The sequence below is a fragment of the Arachis ipaensis genome, chromosome B1, assembly GCF_059453495.1.
Source record: "Arachis ipaensis isolate K30076 ecotype BB chromosome B1, ASM5945349v1, whole genome shotgun sequence".
Classification (NCBI taxonomy): domain Eukaryota; kingdom Viridiplantae; phylum Streptophyta; class Magnoliopsida; order Fabales; family Fabaceae; genus Arachis; species Arachis ipaensis.
In genome coordinates, this window is record NC_142436.1 from 882,026 (window position 1) to 904,210 (window position 22,185).

A 22,185-nucleotide genomic window follows, 5' to 3' on the forward strand; every position below is an offset into this window, starting at 1 on the left:
AACTAGTAGAATAAGGGCACAAGACTTTGTTGTTGTTGATGATGTATTATCATTATTAATTTCCTGCAATCCAATATATCATGATTGGACCATTTTATTTATAACTCTGAAAAGTGAAAAGAGAAGGCCTGAATTATATTATTGACACCTCAAATTTATAGTATTATTACTTCGATGTAAAGCATAGCTATAGCAGCAATCATTGAATCTTCCTCCTCTTCAAGTTGAGAAGCCAATTAGTTGGGTGTATATACCATCATGCAACTAAGTTTTTGAACAATTATAACTGAAATTTAATGATATAGACAATAGTGTGGTGGTGCCATTAATGTGAATGTGCTTTGTTTGACAATTAAAATATTGTCAAAATAATCAAACTTGGAAGGTATATAAAAGTAAAGTGAACATTTAGAATAGCCATATGACAATATTCCATTGGTAAACCATCAATTCAAGTTCATTAATGTCTACAGAATTTCCAGAGTACTCATTCAAACAGCTTCCAATACATAACATAAATGTTCTTAATATTGTATACCTACAACTTAAATGAAACTAAGATACTTCTTACACCAAATTCATTAAGAATAATGTGGCAATTTCGTTCATATCATGTAACTTCTACTCCAATAGACAAACTAGAATAAAATTTAAGAACAAATAATTGATGAGGGAAAAAATTACTTCTCACCATTGCAAATAAACTAAGAATACAAAAAAAAAAAAAAAAAAATAATAATAATAATAAAATAAGGGTCCTTGATATTCTGCTACTCTAAACAAACAGGGAACAATTTGAGAAGTGACTATTTCTTTCTTTATGTCTACTTTTAAGACATTAGAGCTTCTAGCCATTCACTTCCATGCCAATAAGGATGAGCTATAGTCCCTTAAGATTACAACTCAAAATGGTAGTTGAGCCAATTTCAATGACAAGGTTGTGAAGAGTGAAACTAATCATGCCACCAGCTTTGAAGACTTTCTAAAAGAAAAATTCTCCTCTTCGTTAGTGTTCACTTGTCACACACCTAGCTTCGACCATGATTTTGAGTAAGCATATTGGACTATATATGCTTATTCGGAATCACTGTCCAAGCTTTCCAATCCTTTCAGTCCTCTGCGCTTTTGCTGCACAATCCGTCAATCCCGAAAAGCAATTCAGTCTTTCATCATGAAAGGTTTCATTATGTAGGAAAAGTAATTAATCAAAATGCTGTGATGTATTTACATAATTACATTCATAAGCATAAATGCTCAAATTGATCCTTGAAAAATACATGAGATGTTTAGTCCATCCTTAAAATATATTTTTATGTTAATTTGATCACTCATAATATAATAAACATCAATTTAAGGACTGCATTTTTGTCCACATTGAACATTGAACAATGAGAGAACAAATATGATGTCCAACATTTTGAGCACTAACTTGATATCATGAAAATCTTTGGAGGATTAAATTGTGGAATGGTTACTCTTTGTACATCCCTAAAGAGAGGAAGGAACAATAAAGGGAGAAGCAGGGTTACCTTCTTCACAGACTTCTTCTCTCTGACCTCATACCTGCTTTTTGTCAGGTCTGATAACCACATTCCCGGGAAACAGTACTGCAAACCAAAATAAATATTAGAAATAAAGTATGCTTATTTAGTTAATTATTATAGAAATTTCACTTATCAAGGTGTAAATATTATAAAAAATAAGTATGAAAACAAAAATATAACTAGATGTATCTAAAACTATCTAACATGATACATATCCAATATAATATGGTAACACCTGTAGAGTTCTGTCTATGTTCTTTGCTCTTTTCTTTGGTCTTTGAGGTATCTTTGTTCCTTTCATGGCAAGGAAATCATCTTCTTTCTCCTTTCTTGAAAGTGCAATGTAGATCCTTGGCCATTTAACTACTTCCACAGTGACCTTGTCTCCATTTGCTGCCAGCGAGGTCATAGCTGATACAGCCGGAACAACACCAGGATCCTGCTCGGATTGCACCGAGGCAGAATCACCTTGACTGTACAGTCTTTCAGAGGCTTGTGTTGTCGATGAACCACTCGGCTTCTGACACTTTGCTGAACCAGAAGAAGGCATCCTTCTGTTACTTCTTTCTAGTCCAGAATGAGACTTTTTCAGTGCTGCTGATTTCGGAACAATGGAATTGCTGCATTGGCTATTTCTTGAAGGGGATTCGCTTCCAGCTGCAGATGGATCTTCCAAATTCCTGTTCATTTCCAACTAATGAATGCTCAAGAAAAGATCACAACAATGCAAATGAAAACTAAAATAAAATGCTTCTACTTTGTTCATGTAGAAGCAGAAATGAGTTTTTTTTTTAGCACTTCAAATTGTGCTGAAATTTTGTATGAGGATAATAAGAGAAAACAAGATCTAGGGTTAGATTAAAGGGCACATTAATTTCTACGCCTGTTTCTAGCATTATTGGCAACATATATTTTGACTATAATAAAAAACTTTAACTATCAAGTTTAAATTCATAAAAGAAAACCGAACTCTTATTATAACTGGAACAATGTTTTAAGGAATGGCATCTTTTGAAATCATTGAATAACAAAAGTAGCAGTGCTCTGTTTGTGAAAAAAAATATCAATCAGAAAATGAGAGGCATAAAGAAAAGAAAAAGAGGAATTTGCCATAAGTGTAAATGGTACCTATGTATCTTATCTAACACAATTGTACTATTTTTCTTTCCATAGAACCTAAAGTGCAGTGGGATTCATCATCCATCACATCTCACCTAGCAAAGAAAGAAAAACAAAAAAAATTTACTGAGAAAATGAAAAGAATTTTAGTGAATTATAGAATGAAAAAAAAAAGAAAAGAAATAATATATTCCTCCTTTAGCACTTTAAACTGAGTTGAGGTTGGATTTGATAAACTTTATGTGCAAATTGAACCATAATAAAATGTAATATACTCTAGTTAATCCAAGCATCAAAATGTCTTCCTTGACAAACCTCTAAAATTACTCATTAAAACTAAGATTAGAAAGATCAGATACCAAAAAAAAAAAGAGAGAGCACAGTAGATAACCATTCAAAGTTTTTTTCATAAAAGAGTAGAAGTTAGTAAATTACAATGGGAATGTTCATACCTAGGACTATGTTTTCTGGTCCTGCTGCCATTGGAGGCAGCTGCTCCTGAAGAAACAAAAGGTGGCGGCGGCGGCATGGATCCGGCAGACGACAACTTGGCGACAACGGCTGCCGGCTTTCCAGGGACAGTGTGGCTGCTGCTGATCCTCCTCTTATGTTGTTTAGCATGAACAGAAGATGAAGAATCCTCAATGGCAATACCCCTTGAGATCCTTGATCTCTTTCTATGACCCCATTGCAAAATCATATCACCACCACCACTTGGACTTGTGCTGTTGCTTGTGCTGATGCTATGAGTACTAGTCTCAGTTGTTGTTGGCTGAGGAGAATCAAATGGGGACATTTTGGTAATTAAATCTAATTCTAGTTCTTGTTCTTGGTGTTGGTTTTGTCTTTTTGGCTCATATGTGAATGAATCTAGAACCTTTCTTCTCAGAGACCACACAACAAACAGTTTGTGGGTGTGTATATTTGTACATAAATTATATGGCTTCAACTTTCAAACTTTGGCTTCAAGTTAATATTTTTGAAAAGGGTTTCATTCACTTTCCCATGTTCTTACCATGTGCTACCCATGATATTTTTTTCCCACTTTTTCTTCAATTTTCCAATTTCTTAAACTCACCTTCTGCAAGAGTAAAAAACAAAAACAAAATTGTGTAGCAACAAACATCAAAACATAAAGATAAATCGGTAAAAATGGGACTCATTAGATATATTTGGTTTTAGGAATCAGAATTGTGAGTATTAAAGGAGTGCGTGGAACAAAGAGCACTTTATTTGTCTCCATTTTTTTCACCACTTCAATTGTAGTAAGCTTTATTACAAGTGTTGAACTCTTTATTTCTTTTAAAAAAAGATATATTTATTTATAAATCTATTACTAAAAATTTAAACTTTTTTTTTGTTTAAATTGACAAATGAAGTGACTATTTTATCAACTTAAATTAATTAAATATATAACATAAAATAAAGTATTAGAACATGAAAAAAAAATAAAGTTTTATATAGATTATAATTAAGAATAGGTAGTAGAGGAAGTGATGATTATAGATTCCCGCTTGGATGATTCAAAGAATAATTTGTGTTGATGTTCATAGAAAAACAAACGTTATAGGATTTTAAATTTTAAATATTAAATATAGTTTAGCAATGATTGTGACTAGAGGACCCTAGCAAAAAAATTAAAATATCTTGAATCTTTAATTGATTTAGAGTGATCATATAATTGGATTAGAAGAATTTGGACATGTAAACATGAAATTCATTCTATAAGTTATTGAGATGGGTCCTAAGACCTTGGAAAAAACTTCGTAAGAGTTGTTTATAAATAAGATATTAATAGTTTACCATAAAAAATTGTAAAAAATGTAGGAATTAACTTTTTCAAACGATATTTGACTAAGGGTCCGTTTGGAAAACTTTAAAAGTAACTTTTTTGAGTTTTTGACTTATAAAAAGTAGTAGTATTAATGTATGGTGTAATTTTCAAAACCAAAATACAGTTTTTTAAGAAGCTATTTAGGAACTTATAGAGAAGTTAAAAAATAACTTCTTTCATAATACTACTATTTTTTTTATCACATTTCTATAAAATAAGTACTTTTAGAACTAAAAATCCAAACACAAAATAACTTATTTATAAACTACTTTTAATATAGTCATTTATTGTTTAAGCTATTTTTTCAAAAGTAACTTAATTAAGTTGTTTACCAAAACTGGGCCTAACTTTATCTTCTTTTTTCTTCCTCCTACTCTTGTTAGTTGAGAAAGAAAAATGTGTGAAAATTTTTTATTGACTAATTATCCACAAAAAACATTGATTCTCTAGTTGGACTAAAAAAAAAGATTACCATGGTCAATTTTTTTAATCTAAATTTGTTCTTTCAACATTCCAACTTCCAACTCATAGATAACTCATCATTTCAATCATTTTGTGTCCACCAAGACTGGTACATCATAATGTCAACATTAAATTAAGAAGGTCAAGTATTGCCTAGCCTACTTAAATATATACACCAAATATCAATAAATTCCTCTTGGTTTTGACAATGGATTTTCCCAAGTGGTTTCACATTGCAAGGGGATTTACATTTCTACCACCATATTTAAAATCACAGTTTTAGAAGTCATATTTTATGCCCTTAAATTGTCATTTTATAACTATACAAAAAAAAAATTGTCATTTTATAAGGAAATACTTTAAAATTCATCATATGATCATATCTAAACAATTTAACAACTTTTAATCTGATATATAAAATTAAAAAGAATCCTACAAGTACATTATATATAAATTGCAAGATAATTTTCTACTTATATTTCTAACAAGCAACAGTACTTCATCTTATCATATTGTGCAGACAAAGTGCCTGTTTGGTTTTAGCTACCAATGAGGGAATGAACAAGAACAAGCATTACAATTTTAGGGTAATAAAAGGTGTTACAGAATAGTTCCAATGCATCATCCAAAAACCCTAAAAGTGTTGAGCAACTTGAGCTCAATCACATTATAAACAAACTATTGCCTTATATATATATACTGAACAAAGTTGGAGTCACAAGTTAGAGATTTTCTTAGAGGAGTCACAAGTTAGAGATTTTCTTAGTCCTTTTTGAGTTTGTCTTGGCCAAAGAGTCACAAATTTCTCTCCTCCTTTTGTTGTTTTTCTTGTCATCCATGTAATCATTATGGTTAACAGCTATTCCCCCAGTACTCTTTCCTTGAACATCAAGTGCATCTTTTACAAAAATCTTCAGTCTCCATAGGGTGAAGTCGGTCTGTAAATTTTTACAAAAATAAAATATGATGAAATTTTGCGTAGCACGTAACATGATAAAAAAAATAAAATTAAAAAAAAAGTTTTAATTACTATAAAAATCCCCATAATTTTCATTCGAACCTTCAATTAGATTCCTATAGTTGAGAAGTTTGTGTAAGTTTCCATATTGTACAAAATTTTTCAATTACATTCTTATAATTTATATATTTCTACATAAAAAGTCTTTATATTGTACAAATGTTTTTCAACCTAAGCTAATCCCTTTAGTCTAAAAGCTTTTTGATCATTCCGTATACCGTACAAAAAATGTATAAATAACTGGTTTATCATCAATATAGAGGCTTGAACACAAAATTTTTAAAATAGAATGACTTGGTTAAAAGAAACATTGGTATAGTTCAGGGACTTTATTAGAAATGTTTTAACTTTGGGGACCTCCAAAGTAATTTAAAGTAGTTATTTAAACAGGCCAGAATGGTCAAAATTTGACAACGGAATGCTGCAAAAGTTGGTAGGTAGATAAACAAAAAACTAGCATTACAGACCTGAGCATCAATGTCGAGGTCCACCTCTTCGGCGCTAGATTGGAAGTTAGGGTTGTTCTCAGCAACAATCTCCAATGCCCTGTTTAGGTTTTCAGGAGACAATTTGGTGAGAGCGGTCCCAAGTAGTTTCTTCTCGTGTGTAGACAGTTTCCTACATTAAATTTCATTTGTCATGGTCAGTGATGGTAAGCAGTGCCAAATGTCAACAATCGACACAATACCAAAGTACCATTGCAAGATAAATCATGCATTCAAGTTTCAATGCAACAAACTATCAAACACACATTTATGGATCAAATCGGCATATTGTCTCAGCAGTATGATTTAAGCACCTTTGAGTTTAATGCTGAACAAGGATCATGAATTCAATACAATATATATATATATATATATATATATATAATCGGAATGATAGGACATGAAAATACAGATTCAGTAACAAATTTTCAGTTCAATTTCATGCCAATGATATGGAACAAGTGACAAATTATTTTCCACAAACCTGCACTTCTGAATCACCATCTCTTTGAGATTCTTCAAATGTATGTCAACTTCTTCAAGCTGAAAAACCAGGGAGTTGAAAGCACGAATCATTGTACATACTTCTAGGTGGCATCAAACAAATTATTTTAGTTTTGCTGGAATGCAAAATTCAATTACAACAATAACTAACCTCGTTGCTTAAATCCCTAGCCAAATTGGCATAAGCAGTTTCCTGAGCAAGCTGCAGGTCTAGTTGGGCCTGTGCTTCTTCCTCCAATGATCTAGCTTCCTAACAATGAATAGAGAAAAGGCAAGGACATGATGTAATATATCACAGCCACATAGGCAGCACGAAATCACAGCTTCCATTGTAATTGCAGCATCCATAATTATAAATATGAAATTTTCATTTTCAAAAAAAAAAAAAAAACTATTTTGGAAAATATTATTTACCTCTTCAGCAACTTTAGGCAAAAGTTGCAGCCATTTCTCCTCAAATTTTTCCAACAAGGTCTTTGCCATAACATGGACATCATGTTTTTCATTGTTGTATTTCATTGCGTTCTTAAATATCAACCTTACGTCAGCATATATCTCCCGGACATTCTTATATCCAGTGCCATCCTTGGCTTCCATTTTACTTTTTATTGTACTAAAATCCATTGGCTTTTCAATAACCTAGAAGCAGAAAAATAAACACTTAGAAATCATTCTAAAGTTCTAAATGTGAAACCAGCCGCACAAATTATATTTTTTTTTAAAAAAAAAAGACCAAGCCAATAATTAACCTTTTCTTTTCAGCAGAGTATATTCAAGTATTTTTTGTAAGCAACAGAAAGGCATTACCTCGTAGTAGTCATGAAGCCCAAGACCTTCTACATCTACAGGTTCCATAAAGGGCCAGGCCCATTTATGCTGAGTGATCTGAGTAGAAACACATATGATATATCAACATTTAATTTTCACGTAGAACTTGGTATGCTCAATCACAATATTCAACATTAAAAGGGCTAGAAGATAATTTAAAAAATGGAAAAGAAAGTGCATCTCAAGAATTTGTGGTTAACTCTTAAAAAGATCACAAAGAAAAAACAACCAATCTTCATCCCACCAAAATTGGTTGGCTACAGGGTCATGAAAGTAATGTACATGAAAAGATCTTAAAATATCTAGCTGGACAAAATTATGGACTAATACACCAGGATAACTATCGACTTTTTAAATAAATAATAGTTTTACTTGACTTCTAGGTATCTTATCTTCCTAGGAATTTATTATTCAGAAGCATATGATCTTATAGTTATTGGATATGTTTGGAGAAGACCTTTATAGAGGCTCAAATTAGGAGAGTGGATCAGATGCTGGGTAATCCTAAAGCGAGAATTGGAGGGAGACCTAAGGAGACTACAGGGGAAATTATTGAGAGATGTGAATATATACTCAGGTAACACGACAAGTGTGTATAAGTGAAGTGAACTGAGCTTAGTCAATGATAGTTGTGGGAATTTCCATATACACCCTGGCCAGCCAAAAAGCAAAATCAGTTAATCAGTTAAAGGGTGCATGCTGCATAGCCAAATGGTTCCATGTTAATCCCACAATATACAAAAACTATAAATAATGGTAAAAAAACATCCGCACTTGCCTGCCGCAATATTGTTGCAAACTGGCGCATGAGTTCTTGCATTCTCTTTGTAGCAGCACTTTCAGTTCGTGCAGCATCTAGCAGCAATGGCTTCTTAGTTGCAATAAGATGCTTCTCTCGAACCTTCTCTTTTACAACTGGGCCACCTTTAGAATTATTACCTTGAATGCTATTGTTACTATTGGATTGGTAGAACTGTTCAACCTCAATCAATTGCTTTTCAAGCTGCAAAGGCAATAAGATTATCTTTTAACAAACAATTTCAATGGTTCAAAGCTTATAACATTAATGTAATGAATGGAAGCAAAATTGAACTTCGCAGCAAGTATAAGCTACCCCTAGAGCTTTAAATATTCATGAAAGATGTATATTTTCTTTCACCCTGTTAAAAAAAAAAGGAAAATAATTTTGCAGTTAAAATGAGAGAATTAGGGTTCTACTGATAGAAATCACTTCAGATATGAAAATATATGTGGCAGATGAATACATGCCCAAAGGGTTGTTCATAATATGTCAATTACTTGTGTTGATGCCGAAAAATACTAGTTTCATAAAGATAATCCCTCTAATAATTAAAAGATCACATGCTAGTCATTTGATAACTAATTCAATAAAAGCAACATTTAAACCATAGCATAAAGGGAAAGGAAATAACTCACAAAAGGAAAAAAGTGTTGCTACGGCCCAAAGTTGAGCAATTCACCAATGGAAACTAAAACCAATCCGGGAAATTTGGTTGTTCTAAAAAACAGGGTTTTGTGTATTCCTTTAACATGGGATAAAGTTTATTAGGTTTTTTATGGTGTTTGGATAGTACTTTGGTATAAAGGTTCTCTCATAAACAAATAATGTCCACCATATCCACAAACAACAAATGTTCACCTACAAGATCGAATCAAGGACTAATTACATGACTATAGTTAACAAATATTCCTTTTTTGTGAAAGCACAAAGTATCCACATAAGTTCAGCTCCTAGAACCACCCATCAATACTCATTGGACCGTGGGAGCACAAGAACTATGAATTCTCCCCACACAAGTTCTTCATCTAATGTTCAAAACGGCATCATTGTTGCAAGAGTCAAACTGCATATCACCTTAATCAACCCTTCACGAGTAGTTAACTGATATTCTAAAATGTGCGAAAGATGCTAATGAATTCAGACTAGTCTTCTAGCAATATTAATCTCAAGCCTAGAAATCAACTTGAAAAATCACTTTAACCCTAGAAAAAGAATAAAAAAGGCCTTAAATTTATTTTCCATTAGTAAACTTAATGTACCACAATACAAACACTAATAATGAAAGTTGAATTCCAAACACTGTTTAACTGAATTCCACTTAAATTGTTGCTCTGGGAAGAACAATATGAATACATTCCTAACAATATGATTTTTGGTGTACACTTAGCATGGTTGAACACCAAAATCTCCTCATATTTGTTTGGATTAAGCTTGTTTTAGCCTCAAAAGAGCTTATAATTTAAAACTCTCAACTCCAAACTCAAATCATGCCCTATTCCATTGTTGCCAAGACTAACTAATGTTTCAAAGTTATGTCCGAATTGAAAAACAAGCACACACCTTTTTCAAGAGACAGAGAAACAACAAAAGCATAACAAAAACAAGTAATGGTATTAACCACAAAATTAATATAAAATTTATAAAAGAAAATTAAGGAAGATCTAAGGAGTTGAAAGATGAGGTGCCTTATCAACATTGGCAACAATTTCATCAACGTTGCGCTTGAAACCATCCAAATCAGCAACCACGTCGGAGGAAGCAACACCGCCGCCGCCATTGCCGCCGCCTACGGTTTGGTCCATATCCGAATGGAAAGAACAATAATTCAATTGGGGACAAACACAAAGTATTGAAGTAATTGAAGAAAAAACCGATCTTTCAGCTGAATTGGGGTTTCTTCGTGCTTCAGCTCCAGTTGGAACCTTCAGCTCCAGTTGAAGTAAATCCCTTTTCTAAAAAAATAATAATTAGAAATTGTGTGATTTTATATTTTGAGTTTATTTGATTTTAGAGTTTTAAATATTAAATCTCCATTCTCCCATAAGAATTAGTAGTGAATAAAACGATAATATAAATGAAAAAAAAATACATTATTAACGATAATAATTCAAAAAAATATTTTCGATTTTATTCATTAGTTAAATTGATTTTCTAAACTTTTATTTAGTCAATTAGTCTTTAAAATTTCAAACAAAATAATTACGTTTATCATACTCAATTTTTTGGGATTTTTGTAAAATTTTTAAATTTCTAAAAAATTATAATTACATTTTAAATTTTTATACGACTCTAAAACTCTCACACATTCTCAAAACAGTTACTGAAAAAACTGTTTTAAATTTTTTAAATTCTTTAAATATTGTTTTGTAGTTTATTCTAGAGATTAATTTGTTCATATTAGACATCTGAACATCTTGTCATGGGGTTCGTTTATATTTTTATGTTGGTTGCTAAAGACCTAACACAATTCTCCTCCTTTTTTATGTTGGTTGAATCGCGTCTCAGGTGGTTTGGACATGTGAGAAGAAGACCGATAGAACATCCAGTCAGGAGGGTGAATGAGATGGAAGATGGACAATTGGCGAAAGGGAGAGGAAGACCTAAGAAAGAAGACCATTCATGAGGTGGTCAAACGAGATCTACATGTAAACGGTCTCTCTGTAGACATAATACATGACATGACAGAACACAATGACATCGTTTGATTCATGTAGCCGACTCCACTTAGTGGGACAAGGTTTTGTTGTTGTTGTTGTAGACATATGAACATCTAAAATAGTTATATATTTGAATTAATATTTTATATCAGCAGTCATTATTAATAACTAATAAAAATAAATATTAAAAATTATTTTGTATATTTTAAAATACGAATAATTAAAATATCCCAATTTAAAAATTTGAGGGGTTTTTTAACTTTTAAGTGTTTACTCTCCCTCCTTGCAACATTGAATAAGAGGTAAGATTCTGATTCTTCTGCAAGATTATTGGTGTAGCCTCCTCCCCCAACCTCATCCCCTGCCACACAACACAAGGGAAAAATAAAATAAAATAAAATATAATAATAATAATAATAATAATAATAATAATAATAGGGTCAAAATTAAATTATCCACAAAACTGAAAACTGAGCTAACTAAACGAAACTGCTAAACAGAAAGGATGATAGAGTAACAGAAAAATTCAACTGTTTCTACCTTCAAGCTTACCTATGCCAATGGCTTCTCAATTATTCTCACTAACCCTAACACCAAACACTCTTCTTTCATCTTCTTCTTCTTCTTCTTATCTTCTTCAGACACACTCCTCCCTCTTTCCGAATAGTAATGGACCTCCATTCACAAGGCACCTCCTTATCCACTATCGCAGAACTTCTTCACTTTCCTTTCTTCCATTCGTTGGGAACGAAGACACTGATCTCCGAGTCTCTACTCAGCAACAACAACAAGAAGAAGAAGAAGAAGAAGAGGATGAACCAACACCTGAGGACCTTCAATACGTTAACCAAATCAAAAGCGTACGTTTCTCTAATTTCTCTTTTCAATTATTTTTTTCGGAAAGTTTTTTCTTCTAATTCAATTGTTGATTGCATTTGCAGGTTTTGGAGCTTCTTAGGAAAAACCGGGACATGCTCTTCGGCGAGGTACTTCATCTTTTCTTTTCTTTTTTTTGGTTTTTTTTTTTTATAATTTTGGTTTTTTAATCAGTTGTGTGTTGATGAATATATGTCAAGAACTGTTTATTATTTGAGTTGGTAAGATACTGAAGTTGTTATGATCATGCCATTCGGATTAAATTAGAAGCTTAGAACTTTTTATTGTTAATTAGAGAAGGAAATATGGAAAATGGAAAGGGAAGGACACTTTTTATTTTTGTTCATCAGAATGACTAAACATATATGATTTATGATAAGTTAATATGACATCGTTTGATTCATGTAGCCGATCCACCAGGTGAAACAAGGCTTAGGCGCTTGTTTTTATTGTTAGTTAGAATGGCCTAAAGAGTCTGAACTGAGATTTTAAAAAATATTGTTTGAGCTTATAGTTTTCACTGTTGCCACTGTGTCTCTCAACCGATTCTTGCATTTGCCGCATTGCTATCTAGTAATTATTTCTTCCCCCCGATTTCCAGGTGAAGCTAACCATAATGATTGAGGATCCTAGAGAAGTCGAGAGAAGGAGATTACTCGGCATAGAAGATCCCGATGCACCAACAAGAGATGATCTAGTTGCTGCCTTGGACGAAGTAAGTTCGTTCGTTACAATAATAATGATAATCAAAACGTGTGTTGTTAGCTTAAATAATAGATGTTTTTTACAAATATCAACAAAGTTTTTGGTAATAATGATTATAAAATTGAACTATAGATCATATTCTGGCTGGTGGCTGCGATCATCTCATTTCCCTTAAATGTGTGTAACCTGTGCTGCTTTCTCAGAATCTGCTCCTCTCTTGTTCTTGCATTGTGCTGCTGTGGTTTCCTTATAACACTCACTGTTTGGCATATATGGTCAATGTTGTTGAGCTTTTCAAAATCCCTGGACCAATTTCCAGTGACTAGATTTAATAGTTTGGTAGAAGTAAAGAACATAAGTTGTTGTGGCAGTGTACAATATCCTTCAATTTGGTGCTCCTGATTGGAGTATACCCTTCAATTTGGTAGACGTTTGCCATTTATTTGGTGTAAAGTGCATGGCCTTTTTCTAATGAGGGGTTTCACAAACAGATATAATGAAGGATTCAGAAGCTGTGTTATATTGTTTTCCATATTCCATTTTGTAGAGGATTCCTCATTCTCCTCTTCCTCCCAGTAATTTTTTCGCTTCAAGTTAATAAGATTTATTCGTTTATAAAAACATCAAGAAGAAGAATGTTGTTAGTCTCTTCCGATAGCTTCTAATTAAATGCTTTTGAAACCAGAAAGTTAAGGGAATGAGAGCATAATCAGCAATTCATTGTCTGAAAAGCTATACATCTTGTGCACCTCTGTTATGCTTCCTCAGCTTTTAATTCCAGTATAAACTTGATTGCTGCTTATGGAAAAACTAGTCTAATTTTACATTTACTAGGTGAATGAAGGAAAAGTTCCAAAGGATAGAGTTGCTCTGAAAATGCTTGCTGAGGAATTGGCTGCATGGCCTAATTTGGAGGTATGATTCAATTTGAGCATGTGACATCTGCTTCAACATGCAATATATCTTGATCATTCTTCTAAGGTTGTCGATAGTTTTGTGCTTTATGGAGGTGTTATCATTTATTTTCTCAATGGCCTCTGAAATGCATCATACCAGTAAAATCACCTTCTAAATAAGGCACTCGCACTTGAGTAGCTTCTTGTATTTTTGCCTTAAACATGCATCTTTATGGCGTCAAGAAAGTTCTACTAGAATAATCTTTTCTTCATTGACTGTTTTTCGTTTTTAATAATATTATTTACACAAATAGCTATGAACAATTCATGTCTTAAATGCTCTGAATTAAACTTTGTGCATGTTGAACCAAACTAATCTGTTAGACCAAAGTTTTGATCAAATTATAATTCAATTAGTAAAATTATGATAAAATCTATGCCATTAGATTATCTTGATGCATGATTCACCAAGTTTGTCTTGATGCTTCACATTGTCCTTGTTTGTTACCTTTTCATTCAATTCCTGCTGTTTCTTTTTCTTCTTCATCTTCTAACTATGGAATGTTGACAGACTGAAGCACCAAAGAAAAAGCCTAGCAAATCGCTCTATGCAAAAGCAACTGACACAGGAATAGATCCAAAAGTGGCTGCAAAGAAGTTGAACGTTGATTGGGATTCAGCAGCTGAAATTGAGGAGGTGGATGATGACGACGATACAGAAGTGCCGCCAGCAGTGGTCAGTTCCTAACCTGCCTCGGAGATAATTTTTAATGCTCTTGTTTCCTGCTTATTTTGTTTGGTTAGCCACCATGACTGTTCCTATTTGAATTTGAAAAACTATGATGTTGTAATGTATGATCCAAGATACAGTCTTTCGGAAAATTAAATTGAACTAATAATCTAACTTGATGTTCATAATGATAATGAATTTGGCTCCATTTCATTTTAGTCATAGAATTCATGATATTCAGAACTATGTACAAAAGTTTGTTGAAGAATAGTATGGAGTTCTCACAATTATCATTTAAATTCATTAACTTTTCTTTTTTAATTTAATTTATGTGCTTTGTTGGAAAAATCTTGCATGGCTTATCTCGAGGATTAATGTTATATAGACTCATGTTTATGGTGAATCCTATACATGGCAGCATATCAACTACTCAAAACATAAGTTATAACTTCATATATTTGTATCATCATCGATTGATACATTGCCACGTGTAGGATAGGATTCACCATATTTTGAAGTCTACAATAACATTTTTTATCTATCTGAAGTCCTGATAAAGGAGGAGAGTTGTATTAGACCGTCAACTTTGTGACATCTGATATTTTTTTCTACCATCTTTTATTTTACTTTTGTTTGGTGATTCATTGAAGGTTTTCCACTGAGGAAGTTCTTTGGCCTGCAGGGCTATGGAGCACTATACTTGGTCACGGCTTTCCCTGTAATTATCGGTATCTCGGTAGTTTTGATTTTGTTTTACAATTCCCTCCAGTAGGAACTGTTCCGGTACCGGTATCATTACTGGCCCAAGAGACCTGAACCCGGCCTCGGGTCCAAAATCCCCACTCCTGAACAGGAACTTACATTCAAATTCCTTGTACAATGTTACACCACATGTTATAATGAGGTAATATAATATATATTGCAAAATTTTCACTTTACATCATCTAATTAAACATTGTAGTGTTTATTTATCTTGGTGAAACTAGTGTTACTAAATCTAATGTTTTTGAGGAAAGCTGCCTGTGAAAGAAGAAACAATGTTTGTTGCATCTGATAGTTTATTCTAGGAGTTGATTCCCTTAGGGAAAGTTGATAAGAATTAAAACTTACGTGAATGTATATCTATAAAATTCATGCATTTAGATGACCTTTTAAATAGTGGATTTGAAAATTAATTATTTTTAATGATGTAATAATACGAATATCTTATAACCTATAAGAGTGGCATGACAAGCACTCAAATCGACTTCTTCTTGTTGAAGAGAGTCGACCGAAAATTTTGCATTAATTGTAAAATTATTCCGGAAGAGAGTTTAACAACACAATATAAGATGCTCGTCATGGATTTTCGCGTTGAACAAAAATTGAGGAAAAGACATCATACGTAGAACACAAGAACAAGGTGGTGGCGGATGAAAGATGAAGAACAAAGAAGCTTTTTAAGGGACAAAGTGAGAAAGGAATGGAAGCACGGAGGAGATGTGGAGGGAGATGGCAGAAATTATTAGAAGAACAATAAAAGAAAGTTTTGGTGAATCTAGAGAGATAGGTCCAAGAGACAAGAAATCCTGGTGGTGGAATATGAGTGTACTAGAAAAGATAAAGGCAAAAAGGGAGTACTTTAAAGAGTGGTCTTTATACCATAATGCAGATAATTGGAAAAAATATAAGGGGGCTAAGAAAGATAAAAGTGACTGTAACTAAAGCAAGAACAAGAGCATATGAGGGTTTCTACCAGTCTTTAGACACGAAGGAAGGAGAAAAAGGTATATATAGAATCACAAAGAGCCGTGAAAGAAGAATGAGAGACTTTGATCAAGTTAAGTGCATAAAGGATAAAGACGGAGAGGTTTTAGTTCAAGATGAGAAGATCAATGAAAGATGGAAGAGCTACTTTTACGAGTTATTTAATGAATGACAGAAGACTCTTCTGAGCCTTGGTCGGTTATGCACGAGGAAAGAATATCAAAACTTCAACTACTATTGAAAGATTCGAGACTTTGAGGTAAAAGAGGCTCTAAAACAGATGAAAAATGATAGACAATAGGACCCGATAATATTCCGATTGAAGTTTGGAAGGGTCTTGGAGAGAAAGATATCAATTAGTTAACCAAGTTTTTTAATCAGATTTTAAGGTCAAAGAAGATGTCAGATGAGTGGAGACAGAGCACCTTGATAACTATCTACAAGAATAAGGGAGATATACAGAGTTATGAAAACTATAGAAGGATCAAGCTCATGAGTCATACCATGAAGTTATGAAAAAATGTGATAGAATGGAGGCTAAGACAAGAGACATAAGTAACAGAAAACTAATTTAGTTTTATGCCAGGCAAATCCACCACTGAAGCTATATACATGTTAAGAAGGATGATGGAGAGGTATCGTAGTAATAAAAGGGATCTATATATAGTGTTTATTGATTTGGAAAAAAGTATACGATAGGGTGTTAAGGGAAGTCTTATAGAAGGTTTTGGAAAGGAAGAGAGTAAGAATCGCATATATTCGTGCAATTAAAGATATATATGATGAGGCTACAACTAGTGTGAAGACTCAAGGTGGTGTGACAGAGGAATTTTTTATTGGTATAGGATTATAACAGAGATCATCCTTACGTCCATACCTTTTCACATTAGTCTTAGAAGCACTCACAGAGGATATCCAAGAGCCTGTGTCATGGTACATGCTTTTTGCTGATGATATTGTCCTTATGAGAGAGTCAAGGAAAGACCTAAATAAGAAGTTGGATTTATGGAGAGAAGCTCTAGAGATATATGGTCTGCGCATAAGCCATAGAAAGATGGAATATATGGAATGTAAGTTTGGCCGCCAAAGGAAAAACCTTAATACAAAGGTAAAGATTGAAGAAAATATTCTACGAAAAGTTAAAAGTTTTAAGTATCTTAACTGTATGATGCATCATACAGGATAATGGAGAGATTGAATATGATATAAATGATAGGATCCAAGCAAGTTGGTCAAAATGACGGAGTACGTCTAGTTTTATATGTAACAAAAAAGTGCCTTTAAAATATAAAGGTAAATTCTATCGCACTTCTATCAGACCGGCTATATTTTATGGTACAGAGTGTTGGACTGCCAAAGGTGAGCACGAACATAAGTTAAGTATGGGAGAGATGAAGATATTGAGATGGATGAGTGGTCATACGTGATTGGATAGAATAAGGAATAGAGATATAAGAGAGAGAGTTGGAGTAACACCTATTGTGAAAAAGATAGTAGAATCACATTTTAGGTGATTTGGACATGTGAAAAAAAGATTGACAGAGCACCAGTCAGGAGGGTGAATGAGATAGAAAATGGATAAGGGGTGAAAGACAGAAGAAATCTTAGGAATACCATCCATGAGGTGGTCAAACGAGATCTATATGTTGTAAACGGTAGCTCTGTAAACATGATACATGATAGAACTCAATGACGTCGTTTGATCCACGTAGTCAACCCCACCTAGTGAGACAAGACTTTGTTGTTGTCGTTGCTAATGATATAATAATATACATTGAATATCCATGTAAAATTATTTCATAAATTCATAAATAAAGCATAGGTACTTCTATGACAACTTGTTAGACATTTTATAGGACACGTATGGCATTGTTAGTGCTAGCACGTTTGAAATTTGGCAGGTGATATTATAGGTTAATGTTGAAACTTGTTTCATAATGTCGTGCATACAATCATTATACAAAAAAACATATGGTATTAAGGAGTAATTGGCCAACATGTCATTATTATCATCATCATCATCATTTCAGAATCAATTAATTTATATTAGAGATAGAACATGGTCAGCACGATCAAGATGTGGATGGACATATAAATAAACCAAGAAATATGAACACAAAATTGCAAAGAAAGCTGAAGGTGATGTCCCTATGACAATAATGGACAGCCCCAAAATCCTAGTCAAGAAGAGCTCACAAAAAGAAAAGCATACTGTGGTAGATCCAATGACAGTTGAAGATTCTTCTTTCAATCATGGATTCTTTGATATTTCTCTTCCAATTTTTAGCACAACTATGGCATTTCTACCACTACGACCTCTAAAACCAAAATTCTTGAGACACAGTCTTCCAAATTCGGCTAACTCATCGCCAGGGTTAACCTCGGCTATGTTCAAGAAGAATACAAAAGTTGGGATTTGGGAATCACGACGTCAAGCTAGTAACTTGACACTCAAGGATCATCATCTGCAACCAGAGATCAACTTAAGAAGAAGCAAGTCGTGTGGTGAACGATGGGATTATGAGCCGTCGGATGAACTTGATCTTTGGTTGCTCAAATCGTCTATTGCCAAACATGCTAACAGGTCTCCTCTTAACGAGATCCAATCCATTAGTACTGGTATAATCGTTTCTAACCAGTCTTGTGGTAATTTCTCCAGAGAAAAACCTCTTGATAGAAATCTTTCCAGTGGCGACGGTTCGTTGGAACCTGAAGAGGGATTCAAATGCAATGCTCTTTGCTTGCACTTGCTGAGTTTTGGAAAATCAAAGCAACTTAAGGAAAGAAAGAAAGGGCAAGAAATGGAAGGTGCATTAGTATCTAGAAGAGTCTCTTTGGAGAAGTTTGAATGTGGTTCTTGGGCTTCTTCAGCTCTATTTCAAGAGATTGAAGGAAGGGATTCTAAGAGTACTAGTACCTACTTTGACCTACCAATGGAATTGATCAAATGGAATGCCAATGATGTAGATGCACCAATTTCATCAGCTTTTGTCTTTGAGAAGGACCATGATAGGGTTCTCAATAATGGATCCTCTAAAACAAGCCTTGACTCTCAAGAATCCTACATTAGTCCTCGTTTAAGAAAAGCCAGAGAGGATTTTAATGCTTTCTTAGAAGCACAAAATGTATGATGATCTTTTCTTTTGCATAATAATGTGAAGTTAAGGACTACTATATTTATTCATTAATAATTATTTTTTCTTAAATGTATTTGTTTTGGGAAATAATAGTTCCTTTTAATTTATTTCTGAAACATTTCCAAGTATTCATCTTCATGCAAGACAACCACTTATTATCAATCATTGTACTATTTTCTTTTAAGAATTCCAAAAATATTCAAAGTTTTTATAGAAAAAGTACAAAATTTTAAATTTTTAAAATCTTTGTTATGCATGTATTAGAACAAAAGGTCTAAAACATTCTTCTAATAGTAACATTATTATATGTTTTTTTAGAACATATATTAACTAAATTCGTCTCTAAATAATATATATAAATTAATATATTTTACATATGAAAAAATTTTAAATGCCAGCATTTTTATTAAAATTTAATCAGTATTTAACCATTAAAAAATAGTGTATAATTTCACATTATTAAATATAATCTTATACCATTAAAAATATTAATAATAACTAATTAATGGTTATAAATCATAAAATGTGCTAACCCTAGCATTACTGCTATACATACCCATAAACAGCGATAAAAGGTCTGTGACTAGAAGAATTATTTTAAGTAACATATAATCTATTTTCCTTTTTATCATCGATTTTATTTATTTTTTAAATAAAATATGTGGGTATTAAGTATTAACTACACATTGGTCAAAAACTGATGGGATTCCTTTCTTTTCACTGTTTCTTATTTTGGGTAATTCTTTCCACCACAGGGAAAATTTGTGTTCATCACTATATCAAATTATTCTTTTATCTCTGTGGACTCATTAATTAATTATTACAGTTCCCTATATAATTTAAATTTTGTTTTTTCTTGTTTATTTTTTATGAACCTTTTCTTGTTTATATATACTGTGTCGCTTAGATAATTTGTACAATAATTAAAAAAATAATTATAAATCAGATTAAAATAGAATACCATCTCCATAATTGTTGAGTGATGATAGTTGATTTAATACAAGTGTATAGTCAAATTACTTCCAATTAAAATGTGCTTTAACATTTTAGTGATGAGCTCTCAAATAATCAAGCTTGAAAATATTCATGATATATATACATATATCATTATTTATTTTTTGGAGAACATAATAATAATAATAATAATAATAATAATAATAATAATAATAGAACCGCCAACGAACTATAGTTCAAATGACATATATGGATCTGTTTGGATAAGTTCATAAGTGACTTTTTTTAACTTTTAACTTATGAAAATGTGTAGTATTAATGTCTGGTACAATTTTCAAAACAAAATTGCAACTTTCTAAAAAATTATTTTGGTGCTTAAGGAAAAATTAAAAAAAAATGATTTCTCTCGTAATAAAAATCTTTTTATCACTTTTCTCTTAAAATAAGTACTTTTAGAACTAAAAAACCAAACACAAAATAACTTATTTATTATAAGCTACTTTTAATATAAGCATTTATTGTTTAAACTATTTGTTCAAAAGTAACTTAATTAAGTTGTTTACCCAAATTGGGCTCATGTCTCTCCAATCTCCATACTCACCTAGGGATCGCGGATTCGAGTCTCTTTATCTTTAGAAAAAAAAGTAAAAATAAAAATAAAAAATAATAATAGAACCATGAATATTACCCATACATTCAAAACTCAAAAAAGCAAGAAAAACATGAGAGAGTGATAGAGAAATTAAATAAACAAAGCCAAAGTGCACAACATTATTATTCTTAAAACACAAAAGTTTATAACACAAGCATGATGAGGATTAAAAGATGATAGATCTATCATCTTCATCCATGAAAATTATTGACTAATAAGATGTCTCATTAAGCACAATGCTTCGTGCAGAAGCATCGGCGGCGAAAGCCGTGGCAATCCCCGGAAGGGAAGCCCTCCGTTTTGCAAACGGAGGCGCAATTTGTGTCACTCAAACACACTCCTTTGAAGCGATGGCTTTGAGACGCACAAGTTCTACCTTCAGCCACCATTATTGGTCCCATCTCTGTTTAAGTCACAAATAATAAACACAAATTAATTAACAATATTATAGGTCTAAAACTACAAAATCATTGTATTCAAAGAAAAAATAAATAACACTACGTAAAAGTTAATTAACTTACATAGTACATAGTGTTTATTCATTATAGCTAAATTATTATAAAGTTGTTGTTATAAATTAAACTTGCATTAATAAGAAATTAAAGACTAAGTTATTATTATTACCAGTGGCCACTAGAAGCAAAAGGAGGACAAAAATGGTGGAAAGCAAAGGAAGAGAGCGAGCCATTATTATTATAATAATAATAATAATAATAATAATAATGGAAGATTTATAGAAGCTAATTAAGGGGAGAGTGTAGTAGTTGTGAGTGCAATATGTATATGGAATTGGTTTGCCTTATATAGAGGAATAAATCTATGTATGTGTGTGTGTGGTTGCTTTCCATGTATCTAAGAGATATATATATTAAATAATGTGAATAATAGATATATTGGATGTTCAATTTATTAGGTATGTGTGGATGGTTATTTTAATAGTCAAATTGAGAGCCACTAAGATAAAGATGTCAAAAACGTCTTTTTTTAAAAGATATTTTTTAATAATTAAAATTTAACACATATAATCGGTTAAATTGTGTTATTTTTATTAAAATTAGACAGGACAAATCAGTTTTGTTGGAAAACTAATAAATTAATTTTAAACCGATCTAAATTAATATTTTTTTATAAAAAATGACTACAATATTCATATTATAAAAAATAAATAAAATACCTTTATTATATATATATAAATTTTAAAAACTCTAAATCTTAACTCTATGATGCCAGAAAAAA

General features: G+C 32.2%; 5 protein-coding genes across 6 annotated transcripts; 2 read left to right on the top strand and 3 right to left on the bottom strand.

The window, feature by feature from the left end:
• Positions 1 to 489: 489 nt before the first annotated feature.
• LOC107626437 (Serine/Threonine-kinase, putative (DUF1639)) lies at positions 490 to 3,927 on the bottom strand. Its single transcript, XM_016329353.3, has 4 exons — positions 3,116 to 3,927; positions 1,780 to 2,224; positions 1,530 to 1,607; positions 490 to 1,128 (listed from the first exon to the last, which is right to left on the bottom strand). The coding sequence occupies exons 1-4, from the start codon at positions 3,457 to 3,459 to the stop codon at positions 1,075 to 1,077; spliced, it is 921 nt and encodes a 306-aa protein (XP_016184839.1). The 5' UTR covers positions 3,460 to 3,927; the 3' UTR covers positions 490 to 1,074.
• Positions 3,928 to 5,413: 1,486 nt separating this feature from the next.
• LOC107643826 (transcription factor GTE1) lies at positions 5,414 to 10,603 on the bottom strand. The gene is made up of 8 exons (XM_088500749.1): positions 10,282 to 10,603; positions 8,573 to 8,797; positions 7,774 to 7,851; positions 7,381 to 7,605; positions 7,118 to 7,216; positions 6,947 to 7,005; positions 6,445 to 6,595; positions 5,414 to 5,897 (listed from the first exon to the last, which is right to left on the bottom strand). Exons 1-8 carry the CDS (start codon positions 10,396 to 10,398, stop codon positions 5,703 to 5,705), a joined length of 1,149 nt encoding a protein of 382 aa, XP_088356875.1. The 5' UTR covers positions 10,399 to 10,603; the 3' UTR covers positions 5,414 to 5,702.
• A 1,100-nt stretch (positions 10,604 to 11,703) lies between these two features.
• Positions 11,704 to 15,398, top strand: CEST (death domain associated protein). Of its 2 annotated transcripts, none has more exons than XM_088500750.1 (6): positions 11,704 to 12,113; positions 12,195 to 12,239; positions 12,731 to 12,844; positions 13,669 to 13,749; positions 14,302 to 14,466; positions 15,111 to 15,398. In XM_088500750.1, the coding sequence occupies exons 1-6, from the start codon at positions 11,808 to 11,810 to the stop codon at positions 15,120 to 15,122; spliced, it is 723 nt and encodes a 240-aa protein (XP_088356876.1). In that variant the 5' UTR covers positions 11,704 to 11,807; the 3' UTR covers positions 15,123 to 15,398. The 2 variants fall into 2 exon arrangements, with proteins under 2 accessions (XP_088356876.1, XP_016184945.2); XM_016329459.3 differs by having other exon boundaries at positions 11,707 to 12,113; positions 15,143 to 15,398.
• A 2,958-nt stretch (positions 15,399 to 18,356) lies between these two features.
• Positions 18,357 to 19,337, top strand: LOC107615876 (uncharacterized). Its single transcript, XM_016317897.3, has one exon. It carries the CDS (start codon positions 18,357 to 18,359, stop codon positions 19,335 to 19,337), a length of 981 nt encoding a protein of 326 aa, XP_016173383.1.
• A 1,702-nt stretch (positions 19,338 to 21,039) lies between these two features.
• On the bottom strand, positions 21,040 to 21,735 carry LOC107626623 (defensin Ec-AMP-D2). The gene is made up of 2 exons (XM_016329551.3): positions 21,574 to 21,735; positions 21,040 to 21,352 (listed from the first exon to the last, which is right to left on the bottom strand). The coding sequence occupies exons 1-2, from the start codon at positions 21,635 to 21,637 to the stop codon at positions 21,177 to 21,179; spliced, it is 240 nt and encodes a 79-aa protein (XP_016185037.1). The 5' UTR covers positions 21,638 to 21,735; the 3' UTR covers positions 21,040 to 21,176.
• Positions 21,736 to 22,185: the final 450 nt, after the last annotated feature.

Coding starts and splice junctions, on each gene's coding strand:
- LOC107643826 (XM_088500749.1), bottom strand. CDS start 10,398: ATGGACCAAACCGTAGGCGGCGGCAATGGCGGCGGCGGTGTTGCTTCC. Junction 7,217..7,380: donor TGCCTAAAGTTGCTGAAGAG/GTAAATAATATT, acceptor ATTCATTGTTAG/GAAGCTAGATCATTGGAGGA. Junction 6,596..6,946: donor ATGGTGATTCAGAAGTGCAG/GTTTGTGGAAAA, acceptor AATTTAATGTAG/GAAACTGTCTACACACGAGA.
- CEST (XM_016329459.3), top strand. CDS start 11,808: ATGCCAATGGCTTCTCAATTATTCTCACTAACCCTAACACCAAACACT. Junction 12,114..12,194: donor ACGTTAACCAAATCAAAAGC/GTACGTTTCTCT, acceptor TTGCATTTGCAG/GTTTTGGAGCTTCTTAGGAA. Junction 14,467..15,142: donor CAGAAGTGCCGCCAGCAGTG/GTCAGTTCCTAA, acceptor TTTGGCCTGCAG/GGCTATGGAGCACTATACTT.
- LOC107626623 (XM_016329551.3), bottom strand. CDS start 21,637: ATGGCTCGCTCTCTTCCTTTGCTTTCCACCATTTTTGTCCTCCTTTTG. Junction 21,353..21,573: donor TTTGCTTCTAGTGGCCACTG/GTAATAATAATA, acceptor TGACTTAAACAG/AGATGGGACCAATAATGGTG.
- LOC107626437 (XM_016329353.3), bottom strand. CDS start 3,459: ATGTCCCCATTTGATTCTCCTCAGCCAACAACAACTGAGACTAGTACT. Junction 1,608..1,779: donor ACATAGACAGAACTCTACAG/GTGTTACCATAT, acceptor TTTGGTTTGCAG/TACTGTTTCCCGGGAATGTG. Junction 1,129..1,529: donor AGAAGAAGTCTGTGAAGAAG/GTAACCCTGCTT, acceptor CGGATTGTGCAG/CAAAAGCGCAGAGGACTGAA.
- LOC107615876 (XM_016317897.3), top strand. CDS start 18,357: ATGACAATAATGGACAGCCCCAAAATCCTAGTCAAGAAGAGCTCACAA.